Raw genomic sequence first — 18,468 nt, forward strand, 5'->3', positions numbered from 1 at the left:
TTTAACATCTGGAAATTCATGGTTCATGTACTGTTGAAGCCTAACTTCAAGAATTTTGAGCATTACTTTGCTGGTGTGTGAGATGAGTGCAATTGTGCAGTAGTTTGAACATTCTTTGGCATTGCCTTTCTTTGGAATGGAATGAAAACTGACCTATTCCAGTCCTGTGGCCATTGCTGAGTTTTCCAAATTTGCTGGCATATTGAGTGCAGCACTTTAAAAGCATCATCTTTCAGGATTTGAAATAGCTCAGCTGGAATTCCATCATCTCCACTATCTTTGTTCTTAGTGATGATTCTAAAGCCTACTTGATTTTGCATTTTAGGATGTCTGGCTCTAGGTGAGTGATCACACCATTGTGGTTATCTGGGTCATTAAGGTCTTTTTGTATAGTTCTTCTGTGTATTATTGCCACCTCTTAATATCTTCTGCTTCTGTTAAGGACCGTATCTGTCCTTTATTGTGCTCATCTTTGCTTGAAATGTTCCCTTGTTATCTCTAATTTTCTTGAAGACATCTCTAGTCTTTCCCATTCTGTTGTTTTCCTCTATTTCTTTGCACTGGTCGCTGAGGAAGGCTTTCTTGTATCTTTTTGCTGTTCTTTGGAACTCTGCATTTAAATGGGTATATTTTTCCTTTTCTCCTTTGCCTTTCTCTTCTCTTCTTTTCTCAGCTATTTTTAAGGCCTCCTCAGACAACCGTTTTGCCTTTTTGCATTTCTTTTTCTTGGGGATGGTCTTGATCACTGCCTCCTGTACAGTGTCATGAACCTCCATCCGTAGTTCTTCAGACACTGTCTATCAGATCTAATCCCTTGAATCTATTTGTCACTTCCTCTGTTTAATCGTAAGGGATTTGATTTAGGTCACTACCCTTATGGCAGAAAGTGAAGAGGAACTAAAAAGCCTCTTGATGAAAGTGAAAGAGGAGAGTGAAAAAGTTGGCTTAAAGCTCAACATTCAGAAAATGAAGATCATGGCATCCGGTCCCATCACTTCATGGGAAATAGATGGGGAAACAGTGGAAACAGTGTCAGACTATTTTTTTGGGCTCCAAAATCATTGCAGATGGTGACTGCAGCCATGAAATTAAAAGACGCTTACTCCTTGGAAGGAAAGTTATGACCAACCTAGACAGCATATTAAAAAGCAGACATTACTTTGCCAACAAAAGTCTGTCTAGTCAGGGCTATGGTTTTTCTAGTAGTCATGTATAGATGTGAGAGTTGGACATAAAGAAAGCTGAGCGCCAAAGAATTGATACTTTTTCATTGTGGTGTTGGAGGAGGCTCTTGAGAGTCCCTTGGACTGCAAAGAGATCAAACCAGTGAGTTCTAAAGGAAATCAGTCCTGAATATTCATTGGAAGGACTGATGCTGAAGCTGAAAGTCCAATACCATGGCCACCTGATGTGAAGAGCTGACTTATTTGGAAAGACCCTGATGCTGGGAAAGATTGAGGGCAGGAGGAGAAGGGGACGACAGAGGATGAGATGGTTGGATTGCATCACCAACTCAATGGACATGAGTTAGGGTAGGTTCTGGGACTTGTTGGACAGGGAGGCCTGGCATGCTGCAGCTCATGGGGTTGCAAAGACTCAGACACAACTGAGCGACTGAACTGAACTGAACTGAATAGAGGTTCTTCATCTTTGGCTGCAAAAATATAGTCAATCTGATTTTGGTATTGACCATCTAGTGATGTCCATATGTAGAGTCTTCTCTTGTGTTGTTGCAAGAGGGTGTTTGCTACCACCAGTGCGTTCTCGGAAAAACTCTGTTAGCCTTTTACCTGCTTTGTTTTGTACTCCAAGGCGAAATCTGTCTGTTACTCCAGGTGTCTCTTGACTTCCTGCTTTTGCATTCCAGTCCTCTATAATGAAGAGGACATCTTTTTTGAGTGTTAGTTCTAGAAGGTCTTGTAGATCTTCATACAACTGTTCAAGTTCAGCTTCTTCAGCATTATTGGTCAGGTTATAGACTTGTATTACTGTGATATTGAATGGTTTGCCTTGGAAACGAACAGAGATCATTCTGTTTTTTTTGAGATTGCATCCAAGTATTGCATTTCAGACTCTTATGTTGGCTGTGATGGCTACTCCATTTCTTCTAAGGGATTCTTGCCCACAGGAGTAGATATAATGGCCATCTCAGTTAAATTCTCCCATTCCTGTCCATTTTAGTTCACTGATTCCTAAAATGTTGATGTTCACTCTTGCCATCTCCTGTTTGACCGCTTCCAATTTGCCTTGATTCATGGACCTAACATTCCAGGTTCCTGTGCAATATTGCTTTTTATAGCATCAGACTTTACTTCTATCCCTGTCACATCCCCAACTGGGTGTTGTTTTTGCTTTAGCTCTGTGTCTTCATTTTTTGTGGAGTTATTTCTCTACTCTTCTCCAGTAGCATACAGGACACCTACCGACCTGGGAGTTCATCTTTCAGTGTCATACCTTTTTGCCTTTTCATTTTGTTGATGGGGTTCTCAAAGCAAGAATACTGAAGTGGTTTGCCATTCCCTTCTCCAGTGGACCACGTTTTGTCAGAACACTGCACAATGACCCGTCCATCTTGGGTGACCCCACACAGCATGACTCATAGTTTCATGGAGCTAGACAAAGCTGTCGTCCATGTGATCCATTTGGTTAGTTTTCTGTGATCGTGGTTTTCATTCTGTCTGCCCTCTGATAGATAGGGATAAGAGGCTTATGGAAGCTTCCTGATGGGAGAGACTGACTCAGGGGAAACTGGGTCTTCTTCTTATGGGTGGGGCCATGTTCGGTAAATCTTTAGTCCAGTTTTCTGTTAGTGGGCATAGCTGTGTTCCTCCTGGTTGCTTGACCTGAGGCCAATCTGTGGTGGAGGTAATGAAGATAATGGTGACCTCCTTCAAAAGGCCCCATGCACACACTGCTGCACTCATTGCCCCTGACCCTGCAGCAGGCCACTGCCGAACCTAGCCTCCGCTGGAGACTGCTGGACAGTGACGGGCATGTCTGGGTCAGTAACTTGTGAGGTCACTGCTCCTTTCTCCTGATTCCTGGTGCGTGGAAGGTTTTGTTTGTGCCCTCTGAGAGTCTGTTTGCCCAGTCCTGTGTAAGTTCTGGTGGCTCTATGGTGGGGTTAATGGTGACCTCCACCAAGGTTTTTGCCATACCCAGGTCTGCTGCACCCAGAGCCCCTGTGGCAGGCCACTGCTGACCCGTCCCTCCACAGGAGACACTCAGACACAGTTCTGGCTCGGTCTCTGTGGGTTGGGTGTACATTTTGTGCCCTTCTCCTGTCTGAGCAGCTCAGGCCCCCAGGTGCTTGGTGAGCATGCTGTCCCGAGGGGGCTGTGTGTCTCAATCACCTCCTGGTCCCAGCTGCTCAGTTTCCCAGGGGCACCATGAGAGTACCATATCAGGTGTGCTGTGTGTCTCTTCTGGAGAGCTGGTCTCACCCTAGACCCTCCTGGCTGATGTCAGCCGTCCAGGGTCTCAGGAAGTCAGCATTAGCAGCTGGGAAGTCAGCATTAGCAACTGGGACCTCCTCACAGTTTGGTGGAAGATGTTGTCTCTGGGGGTGAGATTGTAGCAGTCCCTTGCCTTCCAGCTCTGGCTGTTGCAAGCCTGCCTCTGCCTCCAGGCATTCTCCTTTGGTATTCCCTCATTCCTTTGTTCTGTGAGCAGGCCAGGCTACCCGTTAGGTTGTTAGGTTAGAGCCTTTCTTGGGAATGTTCCCATTTCTGCATTTGTAGTTAGGTGTGTATTCTCTGGGGTTTTTTTTTTTTTTTCTTCTGGGTATGTTGCCTTCTGAGATTCCAAAAGTCCCCACACACCTGTCTGTGAGAGGGTTTCCTACTGTGTGGAAACTTCAGGACTCCCTCCCCAGGACAGGTCTCTGTCCCTAACTCTTTTGTATCTCTTTTTGTCTTTTGTATTTTGTCCTGCCTCCTTTTCGAAGAGATTGGGCTGCCTTTCTGGGTGCCTGGTGTCCTCTGCCAGTGTTCAGATGTTGTTTGGTGGAAGTTGCTCAGCATTCAGATGATCATTTGATGAATTTGTGGGGGAGAAAGTGGTCTCCCTATCCTATTCCTCCACCATCTTGAAGTATCTCCTTTTAGTTTTAATTAATTTTATTAATTGAGATCTTTAGTGTAACGGTTTATCTTATGTATCAACTTTGCCAAGCCATGTTGTCTAGATATTTGTTTGATTAAATATTATTCTGGATGTTTCTATGAAAGTGAATTTTGAATGAAATTCACATGTAAATCCATGGACTTTGAGTAAAGCAAATTACACTTCATAATGTGGGTGGGCCTCATCCAGTCACATGAAGAGTCTGAGTAGAGAAAAGACTAACTGTCTTCCAGCAAGAAGAAATTTTCCCTCCAGATTGCCTTTGGACTCAAAACTGTAACATCAACTGTTCCTTGGTCCCCACCTTTCTTGCTTTCTTTGCAGTTTTTGGAGTTGAATTTCCACCATTGTGGAAGCCAATTCCTTAAAATAAATCAGTCTCCCCCTGCCACCAACACACGTATAATCACCGCCCCCCCCCCACCCCCCAGCCCATTCCTTTTCCGTTTTTGTGGAGAATTTTCAGTGATAAATTTAGATTGTTGTTCAGTCACTAAGTCATGTATGACTTTGCAACCCATGGACAACAGGCTTCTCTGTCCTCTGCTTTCTCCTGGACTTTGCTTAATTCATGTCCACTGAGTTGGTGATGCCTGTTTAACCATCTCATTCTCTGTTGCCCCCTTCTCCTCCTGCCCTAGATCTTTCCCAGCATCAGATTCTTTTCCAGTGCATCGGCTCTTCCCATCACATGGCCAAAGTATTGGAGCTTCAGCAAAAGTTCTTCCAGTGAATATTCAGGTTAATTTCCTTTAGGATTGATTGGTTTGATCTCCTTGCTGACCAAGGAACTCTCAAGAGTCTTCTCCAGCTCTACAGTTCAAAAATATCAATTCTTCCATGCTCAGCCTTCTTTATGGTCCAACTCTCACATCATTACACGACTAATGGAAAAACCATAGCTTTGACTGTATGGACCATTGTTGGCAACACACTGTCTAGGTTTGTCATAGCTTACAGGGAGCAAGCATCTTTGAATTTCATGGCTGCAGTCATCATCTGCAGTGATTTTGGAGCCCAAGAAAATAAAATCTCACTGTTTCCATTTTTCTTCCATCTATTTGCTGTGAAGTGATGTGCCCAGATGTCATGATCTTAGTTGTTTGAATGTTGAGTTTTAAGCCAGCTTTTTCCACTCTGCTCTTTCACCCTCAAGAGGCTCTTTAGTTTCTCTTCACTTTCAGCCATTAGAGTGGTATCATCTGCGTATCAAGGTTGTTGATATTTCTCCTGGCGTTTTCATTTTTGGCTGCAAAGAACATAATCAGTTGGATTTCGATGTTGACTATCTGGTGATGTCCATATGTAGAGTAGTCTCTTAGATTGTTGGAATAGGGTGTTTGCTGTGATCGGCGTGTTCTCTTGACAAAACTGTTAGCCTTTGCCCTGCTTCATTTTATCCTCTGAGGCCAACCTTGCCTGTTATTCTGGGTATCTCTTGACTTCCTGCTTTTGCATTCCAATCCCCTATGATGAAATGGACATCTTTTTTTGGTGTTAGTTTTAGAAGGTGTTGTGGGTTTTCGTAAGACTGCTCAACTTTGCCTTCTTCGGCATCAGTGTTTGGGGAGTAGACTTGCATTACTGTCATGTTGGATGGTTTGCCTTGGAAATGAACCAAGATCATTCTGTCATTGTTGAGATTGCACCCAAATACTGCATTTTGGACTCTCTTTATTGACTGTGAGGGCTACTCCATTTCTTCTAAGGGATTCTTGCCCACTGTATTAGATATAATGGCCATCTCAGTTAAATTCTCCCATTCCTGTCCAGTTTAGTTCACTGATTCGTAAGGTGTTAATGTTCAACCTTTCCATCTCCTCCTGCTTGACCACTTCCAAGTTCCTATGCAATATTTTTTTTTCTTTTTTTTTTTTAAATTTTATTTTTAAACTTTACATAATTGTATTAGTTTTGCCAAATATCAAAATGAATCCGCCCCTATGCAATATTGTTCTTTACAGCATCAGACTTTACTTTCACCTCCAGTCACCTCCACAGATGAGCATTGTTCCACTGAGGCCCCGCCGTTTCCTTCTTTCTGGAGCTATTAGTAAGTGCCGTCTGTTCTTCCCAGTAGTGTAATGGACATCTTCCATCCTAGGGGGTCATCTTTCGTAGTATATTAGACATCTTCCCACCTGGGGGGCTCATCTTTTGGCGTCATATCTTTTTGCCTTTTCATATTCTCCGTGGAGTTCTCCAGGCAAGAATACTAGAGTCGGTTGCCATTTCCTCCTCCAGTGGACCATGTTTTGTCAGAACCCTTCACTATGACCCATCTGTCTTGGGTGACCTGGCATGGTTTTGGTCATAGATTTCGTTGTGTTATGTAAGCTCCTTCGCAACAACAAGGCTGTGATCCATGAAGGGGAATGTTCTTAGATACCTGTAGTTCTTTTTTTTTTACTTACAGTCTATTTTTTTTTTTAATTGAGAAGTCTGTATTAGTGAACAAGCTTTCTTCAAGGTAGTGATTAAAGTGAAAATAAAAACACAGTTGAACTTATGTTGCGCAGTAGAATGCAGGAGTCTCTGGTGGCCCTGGGCCGTTTTAGGAGTGCTGCTCCAGCTGTGGTCCTGCCTGTGTGGGGAGAACTGCACAAAGGGGTTGCCTGTACCTCTAGCCTTCTGCTTACTCTGGACCTCAAGCATAGCGACTAAGCAATAACAACTCCTCTTTCTGTAGGTCCTCTACCAAGCACCTTCGGACAGTGCTTTGAGAGGAAATCTCATTGGGTGGTTGTGAAAAATCTTCTTACTGTACTAGAACAGGAGAGTGTTAAAGTCTTCTAGTCCTCATTTCATCTCCTGAAATCTGCTCTTCCCCTTCAGGGTGTTACCCTGGAACGTTAGGAAGATCAACTCCCCGACTCCTGTATCCCCATCTTTCCATTATCTGTGCTGTGTGTGTGTTCCATAATAGTTTATGTTCTGTTTGTTTGCTCTCTGTAAACTTTTGAGCCCTGTGTTAATGGAAAGAAGAAATGACATACTTAACCTTTTGTCTCAGAGCTTGTTGTGGAGCTCTTCTTGGTTGTTTTTGTATCCTCAAGTGACTGCCTCCTGCGTTTGCTATTGTAAACGTTCTTGTTTATGCTCCTGAGAGTAAAACTTGAGTTGTGTTTAGTGATGCTTCTTGTCTGCTTCCTGGTGATGAAAGATTATATTGCTGATGTTATATTAGCATTTTGTATTTTTATTTGTAATATTTACAATGAGATTTGCTTCAGAGGTTGACAGACTTACTCTAAACGGCCAGGGGACCCACTTTTGGGACCCTGCAGTTGTGCCAAAGCAGCCATACACAAAACTTCACATTGAAATGTAAAGTTTTTATAATGTTTTCATTAGAAAATATTCTTTTGATTACTTTTCAGCCATTTAAGATGTGAAATCTTTTCTTAGCTTTCAGACCGTACATGAGCCAGCTTCAGGCTGGAGTTTGCCCCCAGCCTTGTAGGCAGACCCTATGGGCGTGTAGGGCCCAGCAGTTACAGCCTGCACTGCGTTCTAGCCCAAGCTCTTTGCCTGAACTGTACTGTGAGGTGCAGTATCTTTTGCATCTGTGAACAGGAGACAGAAGCCTGCCTGCTGGAAGAATTTTTTGTAAGGATTAAAAAGAATAATGCTCTGCTGTATGGCCAGGTACTTTGTATTGTACACTTCAGCTTATTTTCACTTTTCTTGTCCTGTTTCATTTTTGTCCCCCTTCTTCAGTCCTGCTTTTTTGAAATGTGATCTGTCTTGGTGAATATTCAATGTATACTTTAAAAAGAAGGCATGTTCTACTCTTATTGGATAGCTTGTTGTATAAAGTGTTGATCACATCTGTTTGGTTTATGCTTATGATTTTTAATTCTGGTTTATGCTTATGATTTTCAGTTCCTTATCAGTGCTGGTTTTCTCTCTGCTTGTTTTGTTACTGACAGGGTAGTATTGGTGTCTCTAACATAATTGTGGATTTGTCCATTTTTCCTTTTAGTTGTTGTTTTGTATGTTTTGGGGCTTTATTTTGACTTCATACACATGTAAGGTTGTTATGTTTTCTTTGGTGAATTTACTGCTTTATTATTATGTTATATTCTGCTTTATCTCCAATAATTTTCTTTTCTCTGGCATCCGTTTTATATGATATTAAAATAGTCATTTCAACTTTCTTTTGATTAGTATTGTTTGGTATATATATATTTTCCATTTATTTACTTCTAATCTCCTTATATTTTTATATTCCAAGTCAGTTTTGTAGAGATTGCATGTAGTTGGGTCATTTTTAGAAAATCCATTGTGACAGTCCATCTTTTGTGTTCAGATCATTTATAGTATAATTCATGATATGTTTAGATTTTAAGACTTCTCGTCTTACTATTTGTTTTCTGTTTCTGCTCTGTTTTCTGTTTCTCTCACCTACCTTTTTTGGATATTGGAACATTGTTTTTAAGTTGTTGCTGCTGCTCAGTCCTGTCTGACTCTTTGCGACCCCATAGACTGCAGCACACCAGGGTTCCCTGTCCTTCACCACCTCCTGGAGCTTGCTCAAACTCATGTCCATTGAGTGAGTGATACCATCCAACCATCTCTTCCTCTGTTGTCCCCTTCTCCCTTCAATCTTTCCCAGCATTAGGGTCTTTTCTAATGAGTCAGCTCTTTGCATCAGGTGGCCAAAGTATTGGAGCTTCAGCATTAGTATCAGTCCTTTCAATGCCTATTCAGGATTGATTTCCTTTAGGATTGACAGGTTTGATCTCCTTGCAGTCGAGGGGAGTCTTCTCCAACACGACAATTCAAAAGCATCAATTCTTAGGCTCTCAGCCTTCTTTATGGTCCAGCTCTGACGTCCATACATGACTACTGGAAACATAATAGCTTTGACTGTATGGACCTTTTTGGCAAAGTAACGTCTGTGCTTTTTAATTTGCTGTCTAGGTTTGTTATAGCTTTCCTTCCACGGAAGAAGCAGCTTTAATTTCATGGCTGCAGTCACTGTCAGCAGTGATTTTGGAGCCCAAGAAAATAGTCTATCACTGTTTCCATTTTTTCCCCATTTATTTGCCATGAAATGATGAGACTGGATGCCATGATCTTAGTTTTTTGAATGTTGAATTTTAAGTCAGCTTTTTCGCTCTGCTCTTTCACCTCATTAAGAGGCTCTTTAGTTACATTACAAAAATAATCTATGTTTTGTTGGATTTATTTTTTATTCCCTTTTTTCTTTATGGGCCACGTTGTATGGCTTGCAGGATCTCATTTCCCAACCAGGGACTGAACCCAAACCCTTGATGGTGAGAGTGCAGAGTCCCAACCACTGGACTGCCAGGGAATCCTTGATATTTCTGTAAATAAAAGAGGTACCGTTAACCATAGCTATGGCATGACGTTGAGGGAATGGGACATAAGTAGTATACTGTGACAAGGGCTTTTTCTTTGGCCTCAGGGGCAGAACGTTGAGTTAATTATACTTGTCAGTTCCTGACACACTATTTCCAAATCGATATTTTTAAGTGTTTTTCTGTCTAATGAATTTGTTTTTGTGTTTTTATTTTAAATACACTGGTATTTAAAACATACTCGTGTACCGTGTTCACACATTATGCTATGTCTGAGGTGCATTAGATTGCTGTGAGCCTTTGTCTCCATGTCTCCCGTCACAGGCCTGTCCCAGAGCTCTGTGGGCATGTGCCTGGAGGCGACTGCTGGACCTCCCATGCCCTAGATTGCTCTTCAGGTGGGCTGTGGGTGCGACTCCTCCACAGCTGTGTCTGAAGATTTGTGCCTCCAGCTCCACATTTCTCCTGACACTTGGCATTATTTAGTTATTGAACTAAATAATAATAGCCCTCATCATCGAGGGCTTAATCCCTGGCATCTGTTGTTCTAGGCCCTTGGGAAACAGAGCAAAACCAGATGGAAAAGGAATAAAAGGTCCTGCCTTGGAGCTTTTATTTTAGCTTTCTAACAGTTGTGAGTTTGGTGAGTGTAAAGTAATATTTCATTGTTTTAATTTATACTTTTTCTAAGTATGAATTTAGTATCTTTTCATAGCATTAGCTTTTTGGGGTTGCTTCTGTTGGACATTTGATATTTTTCTTATAGAATGTCGGAGTTTCTTTTATACCTTGTTGGTTTTAGATACTCTTTACTATTTGTGATATGATACACTCTTTTTTCACAGATGTAGATGTAATAGTGGATGCTAAATAACAACACAGGTTTGAACTATGCAGGTCCACATATGAGCAGATTTTTTTTCAGTAGTAAGTACTATGGTACTGCATGATCGGTGGTTTGAATTGCTGGATATGGAAGAACTGTGGATTTTTGACTGCACATGTTCAAGAGTCAACTGTCTATTTCTAATTACTATTTAGGAAATAGTTTCTATTATTTAGAAAATAGTTCATTTAGTAGCGGTCTTCTAGGATAGGATACATTTACACTTCAAGGTGAATATTAGTTCTCTCTTAACTTGCTAAGTAAGGAGTTTCATAACAATTTTTCTTAGGCCAACTAGTCAGTGGCCTAAAGTTGTGGTACTCAGTTTACTTCTGTATTGCAGCATTGCTGAATTACTATTTCAGTTGGTAGTGGCCCTGTGTAACATTGGTTCTCAGTTGGTGTGGGGTAGGGCAGTGTATAGAGTTGAAGATGATTTTTGAATCATATTCCCATTCCATGTCCTCCCTTACTGTGGACACACTGCAATTGGAAATCACTGGATAAAAACAATTAATGTTAATATCAAAGACTTAAGATTTTTAGTTGAGAAATATAGTAGGAAATCGATAGTATGTCTTGGAAGACATATGTCAAAGAACAGTTTGAATGATATTTTGATTTTTCAAATGAAAAGAGTCACTGGGCCATTCATTACTTCTTAAATCACACTGTATGTTATGTTGATGAGTCATGTAATTTTTTCTTCCCAATTGTCAAATGGTCAGCTAATGATGTGTGTTGCAACTTAACTTTTCCATTTTTTGGGTGAAAATTTGCAAAGAGACTGGCAAGTGTTATGTTACATTTTAAAAAGCAATTTATATACTTAAATTTATAAAAAATTTTCCAGATGATGGTGTTGATACTCAGATTGGAACAAAGAAAGAAGATCTGAATGACAAAGAGAAAAAAGAAGAGGAAGAAACTCCTGCACCTGCATATAGGGCCAAGTCAATCCTAGAGAGCTGGGTATGGGGTAAGCAACCAGGTATGAAGATCTACTCAAATTCTAGTTCTTTGAAATGAATGGCTTGGCATTCATTTTCTAGATAAAGTAGATGGACTTTATTTTTGTCATGGGATTTTTAAAAATTAAACTTAAATTTTTATATTTTAGTAGTGCGCTCAGTCACTTGGTTGTATCTGACTCTTTGCCACCGTATGGACTGTAGCCCACCAGGCTCCTCTGTCCATGGGATTTTCCTGGAAAGAGTACTGGAGTGGGTTTGCATTTCCTCCTCCAAGTTTATATTTTAGTAGACTGTGCATAGCATACATTTTACCATTTCAGTCAGTTTTAAGCGTACCGTTTAGTGACATTAAATACATTCACACTGTTGTATACCATCCATTTCCAGAGCCTCTTTATCTTCCGAAACGGAAACTTCCCTTCCTTGCCTTGGAAATCACTTTCTGTCTTTAGGATTTTGACTAGTCTAGTTACCTCATTTAAGATGGTTGCCATCCAGCCATCTCATCCTCTGTCGGCCCCTTCTGCTGCTTTCAGTCCTTCCCGGCATCAGGGTCTTTTCCAGTGAATCAGCTGTTTGTATCAGAGGGCCAAAGTATTGGAGTTTCAGCTTCAGCATCTGTCCTTCCAGTGAATATTCAGGGTTGATTTCCTTTTGAATTGACTGGTTTGATCTCCTAACTGTCCAAGGTTAATACATGATATTTGTTTTTCTCTTTCTGACTTAACTTCACTCTGTATAATAGGCTCTAGGTTCATCCACCTCAGTTCACCCGAGTCACATTTGTTCCTTTTTATGGCTGAGTGATTTTCCTTTGTATATATGTACTGTTGCCCATATATACTTCTTTATCCATTCATCTGTCAGTGGACATCTAGGTTGCTTCCATGTCCTGGCCATTGTAAGTAGTGTTGCGACAAACATTGGGGCGCATGTGTCTTTTAGAATTGTGGTTTTCTCTGCCCATTTTTTAATTGAATTGGTTTTTTGTTTTAATGTTGAGTGAGATTTTGTACGTTAATCCTTTTTGGATATATTGTTTATAAATATCATCTATTCAGTGGGCAGCTTTATCATTTTGTTGATAGTTTTCTTCACTGTGCAGAAGCTTTTTAGTTTGATGAGGTCCCATTAGTTTATTTTTGCTTTTGTTTCCCTTGCCTGAGGAAACATATCCAGAAAGATATTGCTAGGACCAGTGTCAAAGAGCATATTGCCTAGTTTTTCTAGAAGTTTCATGGTTTCAGATCTTTCATATAAGTCTTATAGTTTAAAATCAAGGAGCATGATACCTCTAGCTTTGTTCTATCTCAAAAATATTTTAAATATTTGAGATTTTTTGTTTATGTTTCTGTACAAATTTTAGGATTATTTGTTCTAGTTCTTTAAAAAATGTCATTGAAATTTTGATAGGAATTGCATTGAATCTGTAGATGGGTGGTATGGTCATTTAAGTAATATTAATTCTTTCATTATATGAGCACAGTATGTCTTACATTGTCAGGTTCCTTTATCAGTGTCTTACAGTTTTTTAACTACAGTTCCTTTACCTCCTTAGATTTATTCCTAGCTATTTTATTCTTTTTGATGCAGTTGTCATTAGGACCCTTTTTCCTAATTTCTCATTCTGATAGTTCATTGTGAATAGAAGTGCAACAGGTTTGTGTTTATTAATTTTGTATCCTAAAACTTTACCAAATTCATTGACGAGTTCTGATAATTCTTTTGAGTGTCTTCAGGATTTTATGTCATGACATTACAAGCAGTGACGGTTTTACTTATTCCTTTACAGTTTAGATTACTTTTTCTTCTTTGCTGTGGCTAGAACTTCAAATACAGTGTTGAAAAAATGTTGTGAGAGTGGGTATCCTTATACCTTATATTAGAGGAAATGTTTCAGCTTTTCAGCATTGAGTATGGTGGTGCTGCTGCTGCTGCTAAGTCGCTTCAGTCGTGTCCGACTCTGTGCGACCCAATGGATGGCAGCCCACCAGGCTCCCCGTCCCTGGGATTCTCCAGGCAAGAACACTGGAGTGGGTTGCCATTTCCTTCTCCAGTGCATGAAAGTGAAAAGTGAAAGTGAAGTCTCTCAGTCGTATCAGACTGTTCGCGACCCCAAGGACTGCAGCCTACCAGGCTCCTCTGTCCATGGGATTTTCCAGGCAAGAGTACTGGAGTGGGGTGCCATTGCCTTCTCTGGAGTATGGTGTTAGTTCTGGGCTTATCGTATATAGCCTTTATTACATTGACGTATGTTCCCTCTTTACCCACTATATTGAGAGTATTTATGATAAATGTGTATTGAATTATGGCAAATGCTTTTTCTGCATCTATTGAGGTGATTATATGATATTTATCCTTCAGTTTGTTACTATTGTATAGCACATTGATTGATTTGTGGATGTTGATCTATTTTTGTATCCGTGGAAAGCGTCTGCCTGGAATGCAGGAGACCCGGGTTCGATCCCTGGGTCGGGAAGATCCCCTGGAGAAGGAAATGGCAACCCACTCCAGTACTCTTGTCTGGAGAATCCCATGGAGGGAGGAGCCTGGTAGGCTACAGTCCATGGGGTCGCAAAGAGTCGGACACGACTGAGCGACTTCACTCACTCATGATTCTTTTAATGTATTGTTGATTTTTTTGATGAATATTTTGTTGAATGTTTTTGCATTTGTGAACATCAGGGTAATTGTGCTGAAATTTTCTTTTCTGGTGGTTGTCCTGTCTGTTTTTGGTATCAGGGTAATCCTGGTCTTATAAAATGAGTTTGGAAGTATTCCGTCCTTTTTTTTTCATTTTTTCCTTTATCCTTGGAAGAATTTGAGAAGAATTAGAATTAATTCTTCTTTGAAGGTTTTGCATAATTCCCCAGTGAAGTCCTTTGGTCCTGGAGTTTGTTTGTTGGGAGGGTACCTGGCCTGGAAATCAGTCTCCTTACAGGTTATTGGTCTGGTCATATTTTCTATTTCTTAATGATTCAGTCTTGAAATTTTATATGTTTCTAGGAATTTATTTCATCTAGTCTTCAGTTGGTATATAGTTGTATTTCTCTGGTGCCAGTTGTAACAGTTCCTTTTATATTTATGATTTTATTTATTTGGGCCCTCTCTGTTTCTTGGTGATTCTAGCTAACAGTTTGTCAGTTTTATCTTTTCAAAAAACAGCTGTTGGTTTTATTGATCTTTTATATCATCTTTTTATTCTCTTTGAATTGTTCCCACTCTTATCTTTATTGTTTCCTTCCATCTGATAACTTCGGGCTTCATTTGTTCTTTCTTTTCATTTCTTTTTTTTTTTTTTTGAGTTTATTGAGGTGTTTACTTAGGTTATTTAGTTTCTTGTTTGAGATTTTTCTTTTTTTCTTTTTCTTTTTTTGGGGTAGACATTTATCTTTCTGAACTTCCCTGTTAGAACTGCTCTTGCTGTATCTGGTAAGTTTGGTAGGTTGCAGTTCTGTTTTTCTTTGTCTGAAGGTATTTTTAAAAATTTCTCTTTTGATTTCTTCACTGACTCATTATTCTTCAGTGGCATGTTGTTGTATCTCCATGTGTTGTGAATTTTCCAGTTTTCTTTTTGTAATTGATTTCCAATTTCATAACTTAATAGTTTGGAAAGATTCTTGGTGTGATTTCAGTCTAATGAAGTTTATTGTGGCCTAATATGTTTTTTGTTATGGAGAATGTTTCATGTGCGCTTGAGAAGAACGTGTATTCTGTTACTTTTGGATGGAATGAACTGTATATTAACTGTTAAGGCCGTCAGGTCTTACGTTGTCATTTAAGTCTGATGTTATTTTAGTGATTTTTCTGTCTGAATGATTTATCTGTTGATGTAAGTGAGTCCTGTAGTATTATTGTATAGCAATTGATTTCTCTTTTTAGGTCTGTTAAGATTTGCTTTGTATATGGTTATGCCTATGTTAGATGTATAACTATTTTACAAATGTTAGTCCTTTTGTTAGACTCACCTCTTTATCATTACGTAATGCTCTTCTTTGTCTCCTGTTACAGTTCTGTTTTAAAATTTATTTATCTAATCTAAGTGTAGGTACCCCAGGTTTCTTTAGGTTTTCATTTGCATGGAGTATCTTTTTACATCCCTTCATTTTCAGTCTGTGTGTTGTCCTTGTCTGAAGATAGTCTTTTGTAGGTAGAATATAGGTGACTCTTACTTATTTATTTTTATTTTGTATTGGGGTATAGCTGATTAACAGTGTTGTGACAGTTTCAGGTGACCAGCAAAGAGGCTCAGTCATGCATGCACGTGTATGCATTCTCCTCAGACTCACTTCCTATCTGGGCTGCTACATAACATCGAGTAGGTCCCGTGTGACATACCTACAGTAGGCCTTGTTGGTTATGCATTGTAAGTATAGCAGTGTGCCCATGTCCATCTCAGACTCCCTGGACTTGCTAGATTTCAGTGTCTGCTTCCTCCCCATTTGGCAGGTTTGTACCTGTGTTACATTGCATCACTTCTCTGCGCCTTTCTCTGCGTCTTCTCCTTCTGGGGCCCTGCAAATGTTAGTCTGCTTGATGTTGTGTCATGTATCCCTTAAGCTGTTTCCGCATTTTTTTCATTCTTTTTTCTTTTTGTTGCTCTGATTAGGTGAATTACCCTGTCTTTGAGTTCACTGAGCCTTTCTGCTGCTTCATGTAATGTGCTGGTGAATCCTTCTAGCATAGTTTTAGTTCAGTGTGGTTTTATTTTTTGCAGTGTATTTTTGGTCTTGATTCAGATTGGGCAACTTCCAGCTTTTAATTTTTTTTTTCCATTCTACTGTTGAGCCTTTTCACTGAACTTTTTATTTTGGTTCCAAAATTTCCATTTGGTTCTTTTTTTTTTTTTTTAAAGACATCTTTTTTGACTTAGGTTTTCTATTTTCTCACGTTTCAAGTATGTTTTTGGTTTTGAGGCATTTTTAATCTGCGGCTTCTTTAAAATCTTTTTCAGAGTATTCTAATGTCTCTGTCATCTTGGTTTTTCATCTGTTGATTGTCTTTTGAAAATTAATTTTGAGATCTTCCTGGTTCGTGATGTGGTGAGTAACTTCCTGTTGAAACACAGGCATCTTCATGTTATATCCTGAGACTATTACACTGGCTTTCTGTGACACCATTCTGACAGAGCAAGAAGTTGCTGTACTTTGTTAATGTCAGGAGGGGATTGGAGTTCTGCTGGCTCCCCACATGGTCTCATGATTTATTTCTGTGTGTGTATGTAAACACTCACCAACTTGTTTCAAAGTATCCTGCAAAAACTGACTGATTTCTTGGCATTAGGAGTTGGACAGGGCAAGCAGATGTAGAACAGTCAGGAAGGAGAGCAGGCAGATGCTCAAGAGCATATGTGCTTTCTCTAAGTTTCACAGTTATCTCTGGATTTTGTAGCTAAGCAGATGAGAGACTTTATCATTTCATGGTAGAGGATGCAATGACTGTTCTGGAAGGTGCCATTTGTTAGACCTGATCTCTGGAAGAAATTCTGATGAGCTGTCCTTGGCAATGCCATTTCAGTGACGTCTCCTGTGTGACTACAGGGAATCAGGCATCTCTCAGTGGTGGGTCAACAGTGATTCTGCAAGGATGCCTGTGAAGGCTAGGGATAGTACCTCACATACAAACCTTTCTACTTCATCTTGAGCCTAATGTGGAGTTTAAAAGATATATATGTTTTTTAAAGTATTTTTCATCTAGATTTTGTAATGATGGGCTGTTTTAGCTAGTGGAACTTTTCATACTTGGAATCCAGCCTCTGGTGTCCGAATGTGTGTCTCTGTGCCATAGTGCCTGTGCTTGGTGAGAGAAGCTTTGTCCTGGTGGCCTCCCTAAAGAGAGGTGAGGTGTGTCCATCTGATGCCTTCTGTGATCTCCTTTCTCATGGGAAAAGCATGTTGAGGTCATGGGTAGCTGAGAAGTAGGTGTCTTCCATATAGGGACATTCACTAGGTATGTGGCTGTTGTCTCTTGGGATATAAAGCTATCAGGGTATTGATTGGTTTAGCCTCATAACTAATCAGCATTAGTGATAGAACAAAAAGAACAGGACACCCCTGCTCTGGTCACCACTGGGTACTGTACTGTTATAAGGGATTGGTGGAAGGTAACTTATATTTCAACTTTAGACAGCTTTATGATTAATTGCTAGATGAGACTCCTTTTAATTATTTTCATTCATGTAACTTTCTTCTAGGTACCTAAAAAAAGTCCTAAACTGTGGAAAATTTCAAACATACATGGTAGAAGGAGTAGTGTAATGAAATACCCGTTATCCGTAGCACATTCTGACTAGTTAATTTCATCTTCCTCTGAAACATTCCAGTAAATGTATCAACTTTCATGAGTATTGTATGCTGGGCAATTTATTGAAGCATTATTTTCATTATGAATTTGTTTTCATAACATAAAAATACTGAATATGGTTTTTCTGTCTAGGAAATGTATTGCTAATAAGTATTGACTTCATAGTGTTGTGTTAAAAACTTTTTTAACCTTATACCATGTTTACAGAAGGACAGAATGCCACACTCATTTGGGTGACATTGGGCAGGTACTCTGAGCTGAGTTGCCTCTTCCATAGAATGCCCTCCCAGTACTGCCTCTCTATGGGGCCTGTGAGGATTACCTAATGTGTGTTAAGTGCTCAAAATCATTTGTGGCACATATTAAGCACTCAAGTGTTTCCTATTATTAATACCTATCAACCTTAAAACAAACTGTGCCCATGATATTCAGAGGTTGGATATTCTGTGTTGTTTTCTAGATGTGAATGAATTGAAGGAGTGTCTTTCTGTGTTGGTTAAAGAGCAGCAAGCTCTGGCCATCCAGTCAGCGACCACCACCCTTTCAGCTCTGAGACTCAAGCAGAGGCTCATTGTTTTGGAACGATATTTCATTGCCTTGAATAGAACCGTTTTCCAGGAGAATGTCAAAGTTAAGTGGAAAAGCAGCAACATTTCTTTGCCTCCTGTGGACAAAAAAAGGTAATAATATAATTAAGAAAGTATCCTGATAACAGCTAAATGTAAAACTCAGGCTGGTTTGTTTAATAAGGAAAGTTTAATTAAGACTTACAATGTAGTCTGCTTTTTCCTTTTTTTGAAATTTTATTCTTGGTTTCCCTTTTTGTATGTTTTATATAATTTGGAGAATGGCT

General features: G+C 39.8%; 1 protein-coding gene across 6 annotated transcripts in view; it reads left to right on the forward strand.

Moving 5' to 3' along the window:
* The window catches only part of LOC104997998 (E3 ubiquitin-protein ligase HERC2), a 236,357-nt gene that overhangs the window by 23,496 nt on the left and 194,393 nt on the right, over positions 1-18,468 (forward strand). For 5 of the 6 annotated variants that reach the window (XM_010852986.1, XM_010852983.1, XM_010852982.1 and 2 more), the window contains 2 exons: positions 11,192-11,329; positions 18,076-18,295. In XM_010852986.1, the coding sequence (XP_010851288.1) occupies positions 11,192-11,329; positions 18,076-18,295 (358 nt within the window). Of the gene's footprint in view, positions 1-11,191; positions 11,330-18,075; positions 18,296-18,468 lie in introns of those variants that run through there. The other variant, XM_010852988.1, reaches the window with a different exon arrangement.

The sequence above is a fragment of the Bison bison genome, unplaced genomic scaffold (genome assembly GCF_000754665.1).
Source record: "Bison bison bison isolate TAMUID 2011002044 unplaced genomic scaffold, Bison_UMD1.0 scf7180017864320, whole genome shotgun sequence".
Taxonomy (NCBI): Eukaryota; Metazoa; Chordata; class Mammalia; order Artiodactyla; family Bovidae; genus Bison; species Bison bison.